This window comes from Danio rerio, chromosome 16 (assembly GCF_052040795.2).
Source record: "Danio rerio strain M-AB ecotype USA chromosome 16, GRCz13ab, whole genome shotgun sequence".
NCBI lineage: Eukaryota > Metazoa > Chordata > Actinopteri > Cypriniformes > Danionidae > Danio > Danio rerio.
The window spans coordinates 34656400-34676382 of NC_141036.1; the positions used below are offsets into that span (position 1 = coordinate 34656400).

General features: G+C 35.7%; 2 protein-coding genes across 5 annotated transcripts in view; one reads left to right on the forward strand and one right to left on the reverse strand.

Moving 5' to 3' along the window:
• Positions 1–584: 584 nt before the first annotated feature.
• On the reverse strand, positions 585–12360 carry pdia7 (protein disulfide isomerase family A, member 7). 2 transcript variants are annotated; one of them, XM_087285528.1, is made up of 13 exons: positions 12118–12360; positions 10557–10635; positions 10298–10415; positions 7471–7578; positions 6428–7323; positions 5086–6341; positions 4538–4663; positions 4271–4453; positions 4073–4181; positions 3873–4001; positions 2390–2469; positions 2225–2282; positions 585–2137 (listed from the first exon to the last, which is right to left on the reverse strand). In XM_087285528.1, the coding sequence occupies exons 6-13, from the start codon at positions 5283–5285 to the stop codon at positions 2048–2050; spliced, it is 975 nt and encodes a 324-aa protein (XP_087141654.1). In that variant the 5' UTR covers positions 5286–6341; positions 6428–7323; positions 7471–7578; positions 10298–10415; positions 10557–10635; positions 12118–12360; the 3' UTR covers positions 585–2047.
• Positions 12361–16110: 3750 nt separating this feature from the next.
• Positions 16111–19983, forward strand: part of pear1 (platelet endothelial aggregation receptor 1) — an 86827-nt gene continuing 82954 nt past the window's right edge. For all 3 annotated transcript variants that reach the window (XR_015511550.1, XR_015511549.1, XM_087287220.1), the window contains exon 1: positions 16111–16318. The gene's annotated coding sequence lies outside the window, so the exon portion shown is untranslated. The remainder of the gene's footprint in view (positions 16319–19983) is intronic.

Consider the following 19983-nt stretch of genomic DNA (forward strand, 5'->3'; position numbering starts at 1 on the left):
ACTTTAATTTTCCTTTTAAAAATAATTAGTTTTAATTTAATTCACTTTTCTATTGTAATTAATATAAAATTGTGTGTTAATAGCTGCAAATAAGTGAAACTGTTTACCATAGAAGGTGGTAATCTATTTACTAAAAATAAACTTTTTTTTTTACACTTTTTAAATATTAAAGAATCTAATAAAAGTAAACAAAACTAATTTACTTATATATTTATACTGTATTTCAGTTTACATAGTTAAATTATGTCTTGCACAAGAAATGTAAATGTAAATGTAAAACTAAAAATATTTATTTCCCTGTATGCTTTAAAAATTTTACACAGATTTTAAGCAATCAATACCATGAACAAACTAAAAATCAAATTTTTTCAAAAGGCTTTGATATTGGATTTTTTTTTTTATTCCAACATTCACTAAAGCATTTTTAAAAATGTTAATTTCCATCTGTAAACACTAGTGCACTGTGAATCTGAATATTGTGATATATTAAGTGTTACTGCTATACAATTACATTCCTTATCATAAGTCTATTTTAGCTTTATGGATTTACAAATTGTTCACTTTATAGATGACAAAACACAAAATAAGTTGTCTGTCCATTTATTTATTAAGTCTGCAAACAAAAACACTCCCCTCTTTGATAACACAAACACATGAAATAAGTGTCAAACTTCTAAAATGATTAGTAGCCTGCCAGAAGTTATGAACGGCTTATGCCCTCACATGTATGGATGGAGGATGCGAACCAAAGACAAGCCCTTACAGTTAATTGATTTGACATGACAGACATGAGGAGGTAGAACAGTCACCCCGACTCTTCACAGACTGTTAGCGCAGTCTTCAAACAACTCACAGAATCTCTAACAATGTCGATACAGTCAAAGCGTAAAATATCAATAGGCCTAAGAGACGTAAAACAGATGTGACTAACATACGAACACAGCAACATTTTGTGAATTAAACCAGCTGTCGCCAATGAGGTACAATCTTCTTAAAAGAACACTCAATGTTTTTGAAATTACAAGTCCCCTAGAGTTAAATAGTTGAGTTTTAACCTTTTCAAATCCATCCAGCTAATCTTGAGTCATGGAGGAGCAGTTTTAGCTTAGCTTAGCTTAGCATAGACCATTGAATCAGATTAGACCAGTAGCATCTTACTTACTTAAAGTAAACTTAAAAACGTACCTAAATGACCAAACTATCCAATTTAAAGCTTCACTCTTCTGTAGTTTATACTGTAGTAGATCACTTTAATGCAAAAAAGATTAATTGATCTATGCTAAGCTAAGCTAAAAGTGCTTTATCCAGACGCAGAGATCAACTAAACAAATTCAGAAAAGGTAAAAACTCGACTGTTTACTCTATGGGAGTGGTAAAATGCAATTATTTTCAAAATTGTGTTTCTTTTACTTACAGTAAAATAAAGCATTAAGTCTATGATATTTTTAAAGGGATAGTTCATCCTAAACTGAAAAATCTGACATTATTTACTTAACGTTCACTTGTCACAACCCTGTTTGAGTTTTTTTTTTTGTTGAAAACAAAAATTATTTTGATGGCAAAAATGTTGGAAACTGGTAACCATCAACGTATTTGGTTTACCTACTATGGAAGTAAAAAATTACCAGTCTCCAACATTCTTCAAAATATCTCAGTTTAACAAAAATGAGTAAATGAAGATAAAATGTTAATGGTGAACTATGCCTTTAAGAATGCTAGTGATTTGAATGTGATAAGTGACCTTTAAACAGTCTCTTTCAATAAAGAGACAGGAAAATAGCATATTTTGCATACACAGTGCATTTTGTAGTTAAGTACAGAGAATAAAAGAATGCTGTGGCCACTAGGCTGCAGATTGTAAAGTAACAGGCTTGTAAAACTACATTCCTTACGTGTCCAGTAGTGTATTGACTACTAAGTGATGCATGTGATCATGTTTCTGATGATCCCCGATGATGTTTTGAAAAGGTATGAGTGCCGCATTTGACTGAAGATCAGTGGTTTTGTGCATGTCTCCTCCCATCTCCCTCAGCATCTTTACATTTGTTTACAGTTCATCTCTTGAATCGTCTAAAATGAGTGGATTTGTCGCTTCTTTCTTCAGATAGGTGATGAAGTCATTAACCTCGCGACCGCCCTGTGGGACAAGCAGCATTGCGCAAATGTGTAAGTAACACTAGCCATTTCTCATTTAAATTGTGTGCACACGCAGGTTGATATTTACCTCATATCGACGTGGCTGATCCTTTTGTCCAGAAGGCACAAAATAAATTGTTGGAAATCTGTAGGACAAGTAATGTATCAGACAGTTAGTTAGCCGAATGTCACTGAAAAATCTGTTGTAGTAAAGTATTAATAGATCAGAGAAAAAAAAAAAAAACAATGTTACCCTTGGACATCATAATTTGGAGGCACATCATTAGCTGTGGCGTCCATTTTAGCAATGACAATGTTTGGGTTGCCAGAGAGCTAAGACACAGAGGCAAAAATTAAGAAACAATAATGCAGAACATATTTCATCTAAATGATTATTTAACTGGAAATTTAAAATCAAATTGAACCCAAATCTATGATTCAGGAGGAAGATGATAAAAAATGTGTCTAGTGGGAGAATATTTTGCATAAAAATTTCCCTAAATACACACTTGATCATTTTTGCTATTATTCAAAACAGTTTCATTAAATAGTTTTTAATGTTTGAAAAGAATATTAGGTTTATGAAGGGGCTAATAATTTTGACCTTAAAATGGCTGTTAAAAAAACTAAAAACTGCTTTATTCTAGCTGAAATAAAACAAATCAGACTTTCTCCAGAAGAGAAAATATTATCAGACATACTGTGAAAATTTCCTTTCTCTGTAAATATTTCAAAGAAGAAAAAGAAATGTCAAAGGGTGGCTAATAATTCTGACTGTATATCTATATACTGCACATAAAAATAAAGGGAACACTAAAATAACACATCCTAGATCTGAATAAATGAAATATTCTTATTAAATACCTTGTTCTTTACATAGTTTAATGTGCTGGAATGAAAAAAATCAAATGGAAATCAAATGTATTAGGAGGTCAATTTGGAGTCACACTCAAAATTGAAAAGTGAAAATACACAATACAGGCTCATCCAACTTTGATGTAATGTCCTTAAAATAAGTTAAAATGAGGCTCAGTAGTGTGTGTGGCCTCCACATGCCTGTATGATCTCCTTACAAAGCCTGGGCATGTTCCTGATGAGGTGGTAGATGGTTTCCTGTGGCATCACCTCCCAGACATGGACTACAGCATCCAACAACTCCTAGACAGTATGTGGTGCATCGTGGCATTGGTGGACGGAGCGAGACATGAAGTTCCAGATGTGCTCAATTGGATTAGGTTCTAGAGAATGGGCGGGCCACTCCATAGCATCCATCCCTTTGTCTTGCAAGATTCAAAATTGACCAAAACATCAGCCAGAATGCATAAGAACTTAGAAGTGGTCTGTGGTCACCACCAGCAGAACCACTTCTTTATTAGGAGAGTCTTGCTAAGTGCCGATTATTTCCACCTGTTGTCTATTACATTTGAACAACAGCATGTGGAATTGATTGTCAATCAGTACTGCTTGGTAAGTGGGCAGTTTGATTTCACAGTGTTCACATTTTAAGTGTTCCCTTTATTTTTTTTGAGTTGTGTATATAACATTTTAAAAAAGCTTGATAACCAAAAAAAACCTATAATAATGTTGTTTGAAGGAATGTGTGACTAAATTACTGAAAATTCACATTTGTCATCAAAAGATTTAAAAAAATAGGTTCCAAAAACTTTATGGACAACAAAACAATGTATAAAATAGATACTATATAACATTTATATCATATTTAAATATTAACAAACCTTTTCTCCAAGCTCCTTGTATTTGGGCTCCAAATTCTTGCAATGGCCGCACCAGGGAGCGTAAAACTCAACCAAAACATCCTTCTCTGGATCATTCACAATTGCATCAAATGTGTCAGCAACCAAGACCTGCAGAGGCCCATACGTGATTTACACCAGGAAATATTTTCAGCCTAAAACAAATCTGTGAGTCTACGTACCTTGACAGGGCCATCGTTGGACTCCGGAATAGGCTCAGACTTCACATATCGCTTCAATCTTTTAGCAAAGTAATCCTCCAAAAACTTCTCCAAGGACTTGCCATCTCGCCTTCAGAACCGAACACAGAAAAACACCCGATATACTAATGGCTGCAAACAAACAGGCGATATATGGTGAGGCGGAGTTAGAAAACTTACGTGAATTCCTCCTGCATGGAGTATTTCTGTCCCGCTCTGGTCCTGATGGTGACGAGAGGAACGTCTCCACCTTCAGATGAACTCACACCAAACTCCTCCTCAAGCTCATCTTGAAACTCCTGTCGATCTGCCACCGCAAATGTCAGACCCCGATCCTGGAACTGTGTAGCCACTTTCATTATTCTAAGAGAGATGAATGAAGAATTGTTGAAAAATTAAAACAGAGGAAAACATAGAGATTTAACAAGAGCTGGGTGGGTTTCTCACCTATTCCTCCAGTAGTTTGTGCCTTTGGGATTCCGTAAGTAATCTACATTGAAAAATGCTGTAAGCAGGTCACTTTCTCTAACTGTGTCCCGGTTTTCCATGGTCATATGTGGACAGAGACCAAGTCTAAAAGCATATCAAGAAGAGTATAAAATCAAGAATAATAATATATGGGAGAATAAATCACAATAAAAAAAGTTATATAAAGTTATAAAAATATATATTTTCAATTTGTATATGATCATGTTATTGTAGTATAATTAAGAAATGCAATTTTAATAACCATTTGAATCAGTTAAAAAAAAATTCAAGTTTGTCAGAAATGTTTTTTCTTTTACATTTGTTTTTCTATTCAAATTAGCCTATATTCGTATTGATTTCATTTTAATTTGAATAACACTAGTACATCAATTTAAACTAAAAGAAAACAAGCTAAAATAAAACACACATAAACATTAGTTTTTTCAGTTAACGTTTCTTTTGCTTGAATATTTTGTTAACAATCTAATCAATGACCTGCAGAATGAAAAAGCATAGAAGAAACATACATGTTGTCTTTGACGAATTTATGGAGCGATGAAACGGAAAGATGTTCAGTGTATTTCACCACATTGTCCTCAAATTTGCTGCTCAAGCGAGGAGGGCGAAACAGCAGAACACACCTGGAATGCAAAAGACACAATGAGAAACATACAATTATTACAGCAACAAGCAGTATGCAAATAAAAGTTTGGAAAATTTCCATCATAGATCATCTTTGAGTAGTTATTTTAAACATACACAGACTACACTTGTAAAAAGCACACAATCTAAAAACTCTCAAATTCTCTAAGAACGTGAAGACAAATCAAATTTAAAATTATTTTTTTTTTGCTTAAATCAGTGTTCATTTCTTCACATCCCAAATTTTCAATAGACCCTTTTCACATTTCCAGATTTCTTGGTAGCGGAAGTCATCATAGCTGGCGAAACTCAGAGTGCAGTGAATAGGAGAGTATAACAAATATTTTTTTCACAAATTCTACTGGCTAAAATAATAAAAGAAAAACTTCACAATGGTGTTATCAAGACTTTCAGAAAAAAGTAAAATAAAATAAAATAAAATAAATAAACTAAAATATTGTGAGACTGATAACGACAGCCAGAAGAGATATTAACTTCCTGCCTCATAGACGCTGCGTTAGAAACATCTTGCACAAGCAGTAATTAATTTTTTGTAATATGATGTGCAAAGATGATAAAATACATATACTCTTACCAGCCACTTTATTAGGTACACCTTACTAGCGCTGGGTTAGACCCACTTTTGCCTTCAGAACCGCCTTAATCCTTTGTGGCATAGATTCAACAAGGTACTGGAAATATTCCTCAGAGATTTTGGTCCATGTTGACATGAAAGCATCACACATTTGCGGCGCATTTGTCGCTTGCACATCCATGATGTGAATCTCCCATTCCATCACATCCCAAAGCTGCTCTATTGAATTGAGATCTGGTGACTGTGGAGGCCATTTGAGTACAGTGAACTCATTGTCATGTTAAAGAAACCAGTCTGAGATGATTGGTGCTTTAAGACATGGATCGTTATCCTGCTGGAAATAGCCATCAGATGTGTACACTGTGGTAATAAAGGGATGGACATGGTCAGCAACAATACTCAGGTAGGCTGTGGCATTGATACGATAGTATTAATAGGCCCAAAGTGTCCCAAGAAAATATTCCCCACACCATTACACCACCAGCCTGAACCATTGATACAAGGCAGAATGGATCCAAACTTTAATGTTGACACCAAATTCTGACCCTACCATCCAAATGTTGCAAAAGAAATAGAGACTCATCAGACCAGGAAACGTTTTTCCACTCCTTTATTGTCCAATTTTAGTGAGCCTGTGTGAATTGTAGCCTAGGTTTCCTGTTCTTAATTGACAGGATTGGCACCCGGTGTGGTCCTCTGCTACTGTAGCCCATCCGCCTCAAAGTTTGACATGTTGTGCTTTCAAAGATGCTCCTCTGCATACCTCGATTGTAACGAGTGGTTATTTGAGTTACTGTTGCCTTTCTATTAGCTGGAACCAGTCTGGCCATTCTCCTCTGATCTCTGGCATCAACAAGGCATGTGCAGCCACAGAACTGCCACTCACTGGATATTTTCTTTTATTCAGACCGTTCTCTGTAAACACTAGATTTGGTTGTACGTGAAAATCCCAGTAGATCAGCAGTTTCTGAAATACTCAGACCAGCCCGTCTGGCACCAACATCCATGCCACATTCAGTCACTTAAATCACCTTTCTTCCCCATTCTGATGCTTTTTTTGAACTGCAGCAGATTGTCTTGACCATATCTACATGCCTAAATGCATTGAGTTGTAGCCTTGTGATTGGCTGATTAAAATTTTGCGTTAACAAGCAGTTGGACAGATGTAATAATCTAATAGTCTAATAAAGTGGCCGGTTATTGTAATGTTGTATTATGTAAATGTTCATATGTTGTTGTTGTTATTTTTTAAATCAAAGTATCAAAAAACGTCAAGGATATGAGATGCTGATGACCATTAAATGTGTCATAAGTCTTGTGAAAAGGATCCATAGAGCACAACAGGCACAAAATTCTCATCCTCAGTTGCACAAATGGTTGTTTCTATATCGTACATACTCTCCATCCACCCCATATTTCAGGCCTGCTCCCACATCAGTGGAGTGAGCGAATCGATAGCTGTCCCTCAGGGCACTGGAGGCCTTCAGAAACTCTGCAAGTTGTGCACTGTCTTCCCCAGAGAAGAAGCCTGAGATTTACAAAGAGACAAAAGGCCAAGAGAAGAAAGGGGAGATCTTCAGTGTCTTTCAAAACAAAAAGAGACTAAGATGAATGCAGAAGTCAAATTTCATTCCAGCTTGAGACGTTTTCAACAGTTTTAACAAACTCTACTCACCCACCACACTGGCCTCATAGTTGTCAACAAAACCATCCAAATCTGCCTCTTTGAGCAGAGCCACAGAACTTGGACCCGCTTGCTTCTTCATGTAGCTCACAATGCCATCTGTTTCAGATTGAGATACGAATATGTATTGGAATAAATATTTAACAGAAGTCAAAATAAGAAGTTTTTGCACAGGGAAACTTGCCACAAGAACAGTTCTTAAAAACTATATTTCAACCAAATGTACACTGACTGACAAGTCTTGTCGCTTATCCAAGATTTAGGAAGAACATATAATACCTTGACTAGTTGATCACTAGGCTTATGTGAAAGGCAAAGGCCTCTAGATTATTTTACAAAAATAAAATATGATCATGCCTTGATTTTTAATTATTTAATTAGGAAAATAAGGTCTGACTTAGACAAAAGTCTTGTCACTTAACAGAAATTATGTGCAGTATAGTATATAAAGTCATAGTGCAGTGGAAAAATAATGAATATTGTGTATGACCCCCATGAGCTTGGAGGACTGCATCCATACATCTCTGCCATGACTCAAATAATTATTAATAAAGTCATCTTTAGCGCTCTTGCAGGACTCCCAGAGTTTATCAAAATTCATTGGATTTATCTTGAATGCCTCCTCCATTTTACCCCGGACATGCTCAATAATGTTCAGACTGGTGACTGGGCTGGCCAATCCTGGTGCACCTTGACCTTCTTTGCTTTCAGGAACTTTATGTGGAGACTGACATATGAGACGGAGCGCTATCCTGCTGAAGAATTTGCCCTCTCTTGTGGTTTGTAATATAATGGGATATAACAGGGATAAAGGACAAGACTTTTGTTAGGTGGTATATATACTGACAGATAAAGGTCTGGAAACTGGCCACTTTGAATGGTCAAGGATTGCCCACGATGCTATTTGACTGACAGGTTAGCCAAAAAAACATGTTTTTTTTTGTGCTGCATCAAGTGTGTGAAAATGTCCTCAGAATTATAGCCTGGCACGATACAATGCATTCATTCAAGAATCAAGAAATCATTCACTCAAGTCTTTAAAACTTGTCTTTAAAAGTTCATAACAATGACGCATCAATATTTTAAAAGATTTGTCTACAAAAGGTATAGGAAATCAGTAGGACGCGTGAAGACTTTGTTTCCAAGATTTTTGGCATTTCTAAATAAAGATCACGCTGATGGAGATGATGGAAAGTGTTTCTTTGCTCTATAAAAGTCAATGGTTTTGAAGTAATCAAAAAATCAAAAAATAGATAGATAATAAATAAAAGTTAACTGTTATTGTGCAGGCAGTAAAACCACTGATTCATGAGTGTCTTATATGACATGTTTACTAAAACACCGAGAAATGTAGTACAGAATATTAAGATTCCTGCATGAAATATACATTAATTAAAGAGCATTGTCATGAATATCAACGTCACAGCTTTTTTTTATCTGGCTAGACTTGTTTCCAGGCGGGCTGGTTAAGATTGCTGCACACTCGACTCCCAGAAATCCTGTATATTTAAACCAATCAGAGGATGGCTTGACATCTGAGGCAGAGTTGACCCAAGGCTATTTTCCTGGCTGCAATAGCAAGCTGCGTAGAAACTTTGATGTGGCTTAAGCTGTCAGACAGCAACAACAACATTCAAGCATGATATTCAACAATGTGAGCATCATGAGAAATGAGAATGGAAATGTGCCTGGACCTCAAAATTGGTCCATTTATCACTGGTTGGCTAGTTAAATTGTAGAGTACATGTATAAATGTTTGTTTACACTGCATTTTAAAAATGGTGTGTGCCGGTATTATACATAGCATGAATTTACTTAACACTACTGCACTGGGACCCTACTTTAAAGTAGGGGCTATTTTAGTCCCCACAGAAACTATTTCAGTAACTAAACGTAGACTAGTAGTTTCTAGATTATGTGATGCAAATATTCCAAAAATGTGAACTACTATCAATAGATTGAAGATATTTTTAAAAATAAAATAAAATCAAATCAAATGAAAAAGTCCCTATTGTTACAATCAACCTCAAAATAAAAGTCTGGTGATCAGTGTTATTATTTTATTTGACCTATTTTGCAAGGATGCATTAAATGTATTAAAAGTGACAGTAAATACATTTATAATTCTAAATGTATGATGCCCATTTCAAATAAATTATTTTTATTTTTCTAATAATTAAATAGTTACATTTTTAGAGTTACAAATACAAAACAACACGGATAAAAGATTAAGGATAAAAACTGATTATCAAACACCATATCAGTATCAGTAATTACTGAAAGATCATGTGACACTGTAGACTGGAATAACAATTTTTTGAAATGAGTAATGAGTGAATCACAAAAAATGTGCTTTCAAATTGAATTTCCAAAGTGCTGTTTAAAAGAGCAAGTAAATTTTGTAAAGTATAGTACTTCCTGTTATAGATTTTCTTGTGGAGTATTAATAGATGAGTTTGCCTGAAATAAAATGCATGAAATAATGTAAGATCAATATTATTTGCCCCGTTAAGAAATTATCATAATTTTTCCATTTGGCTACAGAACAAACAACTGTTATTAAGGGTATTTCCTAATTAACCTAACTGACTCTTTAAATAGCACATTAGGCTGTATACAATTATCCTACAAAATAACCAGAAAAATGCACTGTCACCAAGGTAAAAACAAAAGAAATTAGTTATTATAAATCAGTTGTCAAATTTACTAGGTTAAAAAAAGTGATTTTTTATAATTTCAAACAGGGGGGCTAATCATTTTGACTTCAACTGTATATTGTAATAAAACAATACTGTATACAAAAATCACAAGTAATAACCTGCTGTTCTTGGACCATCATAAGCTCCAGATTCCTCTCCATTTCGGAAGATTTTAAGGGTGGGATATCCATTCACTCCAAAGCGCTCACAGGTCTCTGAGTTCACGGTGCAGTCAACCTGATCAAACAACATGAAAGTGACGGATTCATTATGCAGACATATGCAAAAACATAATCTGGTGGAATGAGTCAGCCATGCAGTATAAAACAGGCCGAAGATTTGAGTCAGGAAACTGACTGGTTCGTCATCATTTCTCACCTTTGCCAGAGCCAGCGTCCCTTTCAACTTAGTGGCAGCAGCTTCATATTCTGGAGCGAGTCGTTGACAATGACCACACCTGTGGTAACATCAGATGAGGGATGTAAATGATACATTAATGCACTGTACTATTTCATTGCGCAATTCAGTTAAAAAGGTTTCAGGCTCAAACAGATCTTCCAAAAAGCCCTATTGTATCAGTATAATAATTTTTTTTTATTAGAGAATGTGCATGCTAGTTTACAGTGTTCATTCTAGTTTTAAGTAGATTTTAAACTTTGCAGTAATTTTCTAGGACAACGTGAAGAAGACAATTTAAGGAATAAAGTGAAGGAAAAACAACATGTCACTATACTGACATGCATACTTAGATGTATATGTCTAACTCAGGGGTGTCCAAACTCAGTCCTGGAGGGCCGGTGTCCTGCATAGTTTAGCTCCAACTTCCTTCAACAAACCTGCCTGAGAGTTTTTGTATACCAAGAAAGAGATTGATTAGCTGGTTCAGGTGTGTTCAATTGTAGTTGAACTAAAATATGCAGGACACCGGACCTGCAGAACCGAGTTTGGGCACCTCTGGTATTAACAGAAACAAGTATTAGCAGTGTCTCAAAGATTCAAAACTTTGTATCAATCTCAACTACCTTCTAGTTCATTTTGAAAACAAAAAAAAGAGCTTCTCTGAAGCTAAAATATTATTACTTTCATGCTGCACAATAGATGGAAGGTCTTGATGTTCACAGCAATGTTGTCTTCACAATACAAATATTTTAAAGATACTTCCATCAGGACGCAATTACCCAAAATGTTGAATAACATAAACCTTGTGTGTGTGTGTGTGTGTGAATCAAATATCTGCCAATGGATTCAGGAAAAACATAACCTTAAAACTAAGCGAGCCTTATTTGTTTATATCATGTTTTTTTTTCAGTGTAAAATCAGAAGACAAAAATATGCAATTTTAAAAGTGCAAATGCAAGATTTATTTTAGATATAAAATAAAATTTAAGAGTTTGTTCTCTGACACTAAATCTTAATTTGTGTAGACAACTGAGACTATTCAAAACCTTTTCTGATACGCAGAACCATTGATTCTTGATTGAGGTAAAGTTGGTTTTATAATCACACATTCATTCAGTGATAACTTGTGACATGGTCCCTATATTGTTAAAATGCTACTATGAATATTCTGTCAGAAATAGTATGCAAACAACGTTATAGCTTCAACAACATTAGCACTATTTAATTGACTGTTAACAAGGTTGTACAAGTCTAAGGCTGCTATTATGATTTCCCTATTTAGAATTAGCAAAGAATACTTTTCTTGAAATATAATATTAAGGAAAATGTGTGGATGAATAGATAAATAAAACATCTGTACATCTTGTTCACTAAATACATCAACACAACCATAGTCATGCTAGTTATGCTGTACAACAACAACAACAAAAAACAAGTTTAATCTCTGCTAATTTTTCAAATTGTGAATAATAACTAGACTCCAACCTGGCTGCACACGAAATTCTAATTTTATACAATTATGACTAGATCTTGGACAAACCAAGGTGCGAAGAACTCCACTAGCAGAGTGTCATGCATGCCTGCGCTCCGGTCAAAGTCAGAATCTCCGAGCTCCAGCACATCGCTGCCCTCCGCGAGCCACACAGTCAGCACAGCACAGATTATAAAACAAGGTAAACGCATTTTGACTAAAGCAAGCGAATGCTATGAAGAGACAAGTGAACGCCAAAGTTAACACTCCAGCGAGAGGTGCTGCGGCTCACTCAGTCGAGTCATATGGATCCCCTTAAGGTCCACAAAAGCACCGTTCTTCTGGCAGAACGCGTTTGATAAATGGAGGAACAAAGGAGGTTTGCTTGTCACATTATCCATATCAGCACGACGCTTGGTGCTGGAGTACGTTGCATTTATTATTTTTGTCCAGGGTACTTTTTACAAATATGGTTAGTTGATTTAAATTGTCAATAAAATGTTTAAGGAGCATTAGTCGCGAAGGGAAGCAACGTTATGTGTAGTGATTTATTTTAGCACTAGGGGTCAGCATATTGTGTTCTCTAGGCTCAGCAATCATTACATTTGTCTGTTTCTTCTACCGGACAACGGAGGGGTTTCAATGAAGCCTGAGAGCCCTTAGAAAAGCTTTCAATTACTGAATGGGAGAGTTCAGAGTATTTTTTCATTCATTCATTAATTCATTCATTCATTCATTCATTCATTTTCTTTTTGGCTTACAACCTTTATTAATCAGGGGTCGCCACAGCGGAACAAACCCACACTTGTTTTAAGCAGTGGATGCCCTTCCAGCTGCAACCCATCACCGGGAAACACCCATACACTCCAATTTACACACATACACTACAGACAATTTAGCTTACCCAATTCACCTATAGTACATGTCTTTGGAATAGTGGGGGAAACCGGAGCACCCAGAGGAAACCCACGTGAACACGAGGAGAACATGCAAACTCCACACAGAAATGCCAGCTGACCCAGCCGAGGCTCGAGTTGAACCAGTGACGTGAGGCGATAGTGGTATCCAGTGGTATTTTATTGAAGGGAAAAAGTCTACATTATCTGCATCTGCTTGTAAAGTTTGTTTAAAAATAATGTTGATTCATTAATATTCTTTTTGGCTTAGTCCTTTTTTTAATTTAGGGTCACCACAGCAGAATGAACCGCCAACTTATCTAGCCCGTTTTTACGCAGCGGATGCCCTTCCAGCTGCAACCCATCTCTGGGAAACCTCCTCACACACTCATACACTACGGACAATTTAGCCTACCCAATTCTTCTGCTCTGCATGTTTTTGGACTGTGGGGGAAACCGGAGCACCCGGAGGAAACCCATGCAAACACAGGGAGAGCATGCAAACTCCACACAGAAATGCCAACTGACCCAGCCGAGGCTGTAACCAGTCACCTTCTTGCTGTGAGGCAACAGCACTACCTACTGTGCCACTGTGTTGCCCTAATAATGTTAATACAATGCATAAATTATCTAGAGTACAATCATCCAGAGTAATAACGATTGTATGAAATATATTTTTAAAATATATTTTGGATACATAAACTTATTTTATAAAGGCAATCAACATAACAAGCAGAATCATGTCTCTATTTAAAGGTTTTCTTAGAATAAGTTAGAAAAAGATCACCTGGGAATTTTAAGGCCTACCATGTGCAAGTAAAGTTCCTGCTTCAGATGATAAGCTTGTGCCAGAACTGACTCAGCCTATCTTTTGCTGAGTGTCTGAGTGAAACGGATACTCTGTTTTCCTTCATTCTCTATTATTTCCTAAATGATTGAGTTCTTATCTGTTAATACAATGCATGATGGGGAAATACGTCCTGGATCATCACTTATCATTAAAGCCAGCAGTAAACTATTCTCACGGACCCTTCAGTGCAATGGCTTACCAATCATAGTCGTTAGCCCTTTTTTGGCCAGCTATTTTTGAACAGACATTCTGAATGGTAATTTTGAAAGAGGGCTGCTTTGATGTTCCAGATCCTGATTTTTCCATTTTACTCCCCCATATTTAAACCATATTCATTCATTTAACTTTCCAGACTTTATAACATTCATTCATTCATTCATTTTCTTGTCGGCTTAGTCCCTTTATTATTCCGGGGTCACCATAGCGGAGTGAACCGCCAACTTATCCAGCAAGTTTTTACGCAGAGGATGCCCTTCCAGCCGCAACCCATCTCTGGGAAAGACTTTATTACAGTAAATTTACAGTAAATTATTATTTCAGTTTCTTTCAAAACTATTTTATAAATATTAAAGATTCTTATTTGTCCAGTAAAAAAGTCAGCAATGCACATTTTGCACATTAATCATCTAGATGTATATATTTAACTTCTTAATTTTTGCTGGTATTTTTGACATTTAAATATTCTTCTGTCTTTTGCGTTAATAAGATATGTATTGATTTTATGTAAAAAAATTCTCTGTGTTTGAGCACACTAAGTAAATCAAACAGTCATTCATTTTCTTTAATAATCTGAGGTCGCCACAGCGGAATGAACCGCCAACTTATTTAGCACTTGTTTTACGCAGCGGATGCCCTTCCAGCTGCAACCCATCACTATGAAACATCCATACACACTCATTCACACTCATTCACTACGGACAATTTAGCCTACCCAATTCACCTGTACTGCATGTCTTTGGACTGTGGGTGAAACCGGAGCACCTGGAGGAAACCTACGCGAACGCAGGGAGAACATGCAAACTCCACACAGAAACATCAACTGACTCAGCCAAGGCTCAAACCAGTGACCTTGTTGCTGTGAGGCGACAGCACTACCTACTGTGCCACTGCATCACTGTGAATAAAACATTCTGTATATATTTTTGTATTGATTTTAGCATAAGAAAATAAACAATGACATTAATTAGAACAGAAAGAGAACAACGGCCATTTCCAATACACAAATTCAATTAATAAATATTAATAGAAGTGTGCTGGCTTCTCAACTTGTACGCCAAATCAGTCCATCCTATAAAGATTTATAAGTCAGCATCATTAAAATAAACCCTAATTAGATTCCAGATTTTGAAATCTTATGTGAACATATATAGCAGATGCTTATATGAAAAGGGATGAATTACAACTATAACTATAATACACTCATGTTATGGAGTTTCTTCTTGTTACTAATTTAAATTTATTTTATTGCATTGTTTCATAAACTATGATGACCCCAAACAGAAAGAAGTAGAATGAATAGGCCTAGTCTTCACATCTATTAAAAAGTAATAATTGCTTTGTGGTAAAAATGTATGGAAAATCCCTCAATAATATTTGACTAGACCATACTCAGTTTTATTATATTGTTTAATCATTCATTTTCTTTTCCGCTAAGTCCCTTTATTAATCAGGGGTCACCATAGCAGAATGAACTGGCAACTTATCTAGAATATGCTATGGCAGCAGATGCCCTTCCAGCTGCAACCCATTGCTGGGAAACACTCATACACTCACACACCACGGACAATAGCTTAGCCAATTCACCTATAGCACTTTGGACTTGTAGTGCAAACTGGGGCACCCGGAGGAAACTCACGGCAACAGGCGAGAACATGCAAACTCCACACAGAAACGCCCACTGATCCAGCCGAGGCTCGAACCAGCGACCTTCTTGCTGTGAGGCGACAGCCCTACAGACCATATTGTATTTAAACATTTCGACAGAAAAAGATATTAGGTCCATCATATGCCATCGTTATCACTGAGTTCTTTGTAAATAGACAATCAGTGAATAAATTCAACAAACTGGAAACAAATGAACGTATACGAACCCATATCATGTTCAATCAATGTTCATCAAAGACTTTATGACACTAATTTAAAAATCTATGTGGTTTTAAAAATAGGATTCGTGTCAATGTGTTAAATAGAGGCTAAGCTATACATAGATTTGAAAGCAAAACAGTGGGAGGGAGAGAATACGCGTAAGCGCGTGCTCACTGCTCGCACTCGCGCGACTCGATTGTCTTGAAGTTCTGTCACTGTCGCGCGCTCTCCAGCGCATTGGATAGAGATACAGCGATTGGTTACGCGCATAGCGGTCACAGCGATCACTTTGGAAGCAAGTCTTAAGTCTTCGAAAATTATTTACCGGTTTATAGTGTAAAGAAGGAGACACATCTGCTGTAAGAGTATCTTCGTTGTTCTCCAAAGGCAGCACAGCAGACCTTTGCTTAGTTGAGTCCAATGCCACTTCATCAGTAAGGTAAGAGAAGTTTACGTTACTCAAAGAACAGCTTAAGACCTTTCATAGTGCTAAAGGCGAGTTTGTTTGCTTTCTTGAATGCACTCAGTTTAGGATTTTCTTATTTTTCTCTTCATTTTTGTTCTGAAGTTTTATGTGGGCTACTTAAGTTTCCATCTCATGTCCTGACCTAATTCTTAGGGTCTGGTTTTGATGTGTTTGCTTATTCTTTTCACTCTCAATTGCAATACTGTTTTCAATCAAAACACATATCTGATGCTTACTGAAGTCGAATAAACAACATCTTTGATCGTAAATGCAGCTCATTACAACGTTGTTGTAAAAAATGGAAAACAAGAAAAAAAAAATCTGACGAGCCATAATTATGGTGTAATTTGTCTTTTGAACAGTAAATCTCTCAGATGTTTGTGATATGGTGCAGGTGTAGAAAGACTGGTTCTCCATCATGTGTTTTGCCCTAAAAAGTTTGAATTATTATTTTTTTTATAACATATTAATATTATAATAATAATGGTGTATTGTTAAATAATGCTGAAAACTGCTAAAACTTTTATCACACTAGTATTATTACACCGTTTAACACAAATAACTGAGTCATGGCTGTGTTATTTGAAGGACAATGACACACTACCCTTCAAACATTTATCTTTTTGAGTCATATCAAAGACACTTGCACTGCTGATGTTTTTTTTTCTTTTGTGGCTGATCTAATAGATTTTGAACAGCACATTATCTTACTGAGTGATGCCTGTCCTTCTGTAGTCTTAAAGAGACAGTTCACCCAGAAATTAAAAATGTATGTTAAATGCAAAGTTCATTCAAAACTGAAAAAAACGTTTTTTTGTCTTTTTTGTTTTTCAAATGCTGTAAATCTGTAAACATTGACTTCAATAGAATTTGCTTTGGCTAAAGGTTTCTAATCTATTTTAAAATGTCTCCTTTTGTGTTCAACAGAAAAAAGAAACTTATAAAGGTATGGAACAATTTGAGGGAGAGTAAATGGTGATTAATGTACCAAGATGTTACTGACTTTTTTTTTTTTACTTGCGTTGAACATTTAAGAAGATTTATAGCTGGTATTGATACCTAAAATGTATGTCAACAGCTCTTTGAGAATAGAAAAAAAAAAACAATGCAAAAAGACTGAAATGCGTTTATGACTTGAACATCTTCTTGTTGGATAATGACATACACACAGGCAAACTCACATGTGATGGTTTGTTTATATCTTTATATATAGTTTGCTGGCTGCTGCATCATGATACGCAAGCACAAGTGTCGATACATTCTGATAAAAAGACACTGTACATATCCTCCCTCTCACATGTAAACACATAGTGTCAGTTCATCATAGGGCTGCACGGTATTGGAAAAATCTGACATTGCGATATTTTGTATTTCTGTGATATACAATGTGACGTGAAAGCAACTTTATTTGGAAAGAATTCTTAATTTTTGATTGATTTAGGGTGATTTTGTTGGGGAGTTAATCTGGAATAATATACCAAAAAATAACAAATACCTTACAGGCATGGATAAATACAGTAAATCAAAGATAAACCTGAATAATAGTTTTCTGGAGAGTCTAACAGTACTTAGGTTCAGATAGTGAACAGTCAACACCGCATATTCTTTATTGTGTATAATGTAATCTTTATTAAAATTGCAAGCATTATAATATCTGGTGGCTGGATGTTTTACACTCTAAAATGTTGAAATGTTTACAGACAAAAATGAAATTTACTAAGTGGCAACCTACCACTCTCCTTCGTGAATCCAATACGGAAGTAACCGAAACTGCAATTCTTCGACTCGCCTTTGGGGGATGGCTCCCAAAACTTCAGGGGCCTCATGTACCAAGACTTTCGTTGAAATCATACTAAATCATTGTGTACACACAAAGCTGTAAATGTGCGTACGCAATAAAACATTCAGATGTATGAAACACATATTCTCTTTGTACATCCGAATGAACGTGAAACTGAGCGCAACATGCACGAGTGCAAGACCTTTCCCTGCCTCCTCCCTCCTATGAATATGCTAATGATTCTAGTTTGGCAAAACCAAACGAAGAAGCAAGTGCAAAAGCAAGCAAAAAGAGAAACTTTGAACAGAATGTGAATTGGAGGTGGTTATCGGAGGTAGACTGGAGAAAAGCGGTGTTGTTTGCAAGTTTGTCCTCCGGATTTAATAACAAAAGAAAAAAAAAAGAATGGGAGAGTTTAGCTAACGCCGTAATGCCGTATGGTCTCGTTGAGCTAATAGAGTGATGGTTGAACAGACTTCCGCAGTGCGAGTGGCGTAGCTCATAAAGCGCATGGCAACATGTTTTGATACTATAATCCTTGAACCTGGTTCGAATCCAGTATCTGATGAACTTATTTTTATTTTTTCCTCATTACATTTCAGATTTTGTCTACTCTTCCTAACAAGGAAGACAGTTAGAAATCATTAATAAGTTTGTGTAATATTTTGAGCGCATTTGAGCATCATACTTTATTTGACCATTTATTGAATGGAGATGTTTCTTATTCACGTATACAAATTCGTCTTTAGATGGCGCATTTATAGCAATGTGAGTGCAGTCAATCGCTCCAATTACATTGGGAAAACCAGCGATCGCTGCAAATTGAGCTTTAATGTTTGGCTGGTCAACTGTAAGGTATGGAAACCTTATATACCTGCTAGACATGCAGATGATCCTGTTTCATACAGCTGCCATTGCACGGCTCAAAGATACCCTGTAGTGTGGAATTTAACACAAATCTTTCATATTTAATAATAAATGATATTTATGTTTATATACATATAAAAAGGTATATAAATAAAATAATACATGCAATCTGAACACTGAAAATGCGCAAAATGTGGTGGTTCTCGCAAGGGGTTCAAAGAGAACATTTATTAATATTGACTTTTCAGAGACACACGCATACTATTTTAGGGTTACAACCCAGCTTTACAATTTGTGTATGATAATAGACATGGACAATATCCAACTGTTTATTTTGTTTTTTTGTTTTAAAAAAAAAATAATTCTTGCAGTCATGCACATGTTTAGTTCAGCTAATATGATGGTGATTTGATGCTTTGCCGAAGTTGCAGACACCTTTACCGATATCAAAATGCTTTTTTGATGCAAAATTAATTTTAATTAGCAGATTAAGAAGCTTAAATGGCCTAGGGTACTATAATAAAGAAAATCTACTCTAAAATGTAAAACTAAATGGCTAAATACTCAACACATAAAGGTCTAAAGCCTGTTGCTCACAACAAATGTAGAAAGTTATTGCGCATCATATTACACTAAATGTTTATACTATGAATTTTATAACATTTTGCTCTCATGGATAATTGAATATTAATCAAATGATGTCATTACGCTGATGTGCCATTTAAGCAAATTTGAAAAACTAACCCCTGCCTTTGACTTTGTGAAACACCAAAGAACAAACTTTCATATAAAAATAATCTAAATTTCATCATAAACATTCTACTGAAGAAGAAAAGTCACCTACATCTTGGATGGCCTGAGGGTGAAAGCAATATATTTGTATTATTTCAGGATGAACTACCCCTTTAAGAACTTGTGGGTAAAAGCAAATCCTAGCATCACACATGAGAGCAGTAGATATTGACCTTAACAGTTGTTATTCCAAACAATA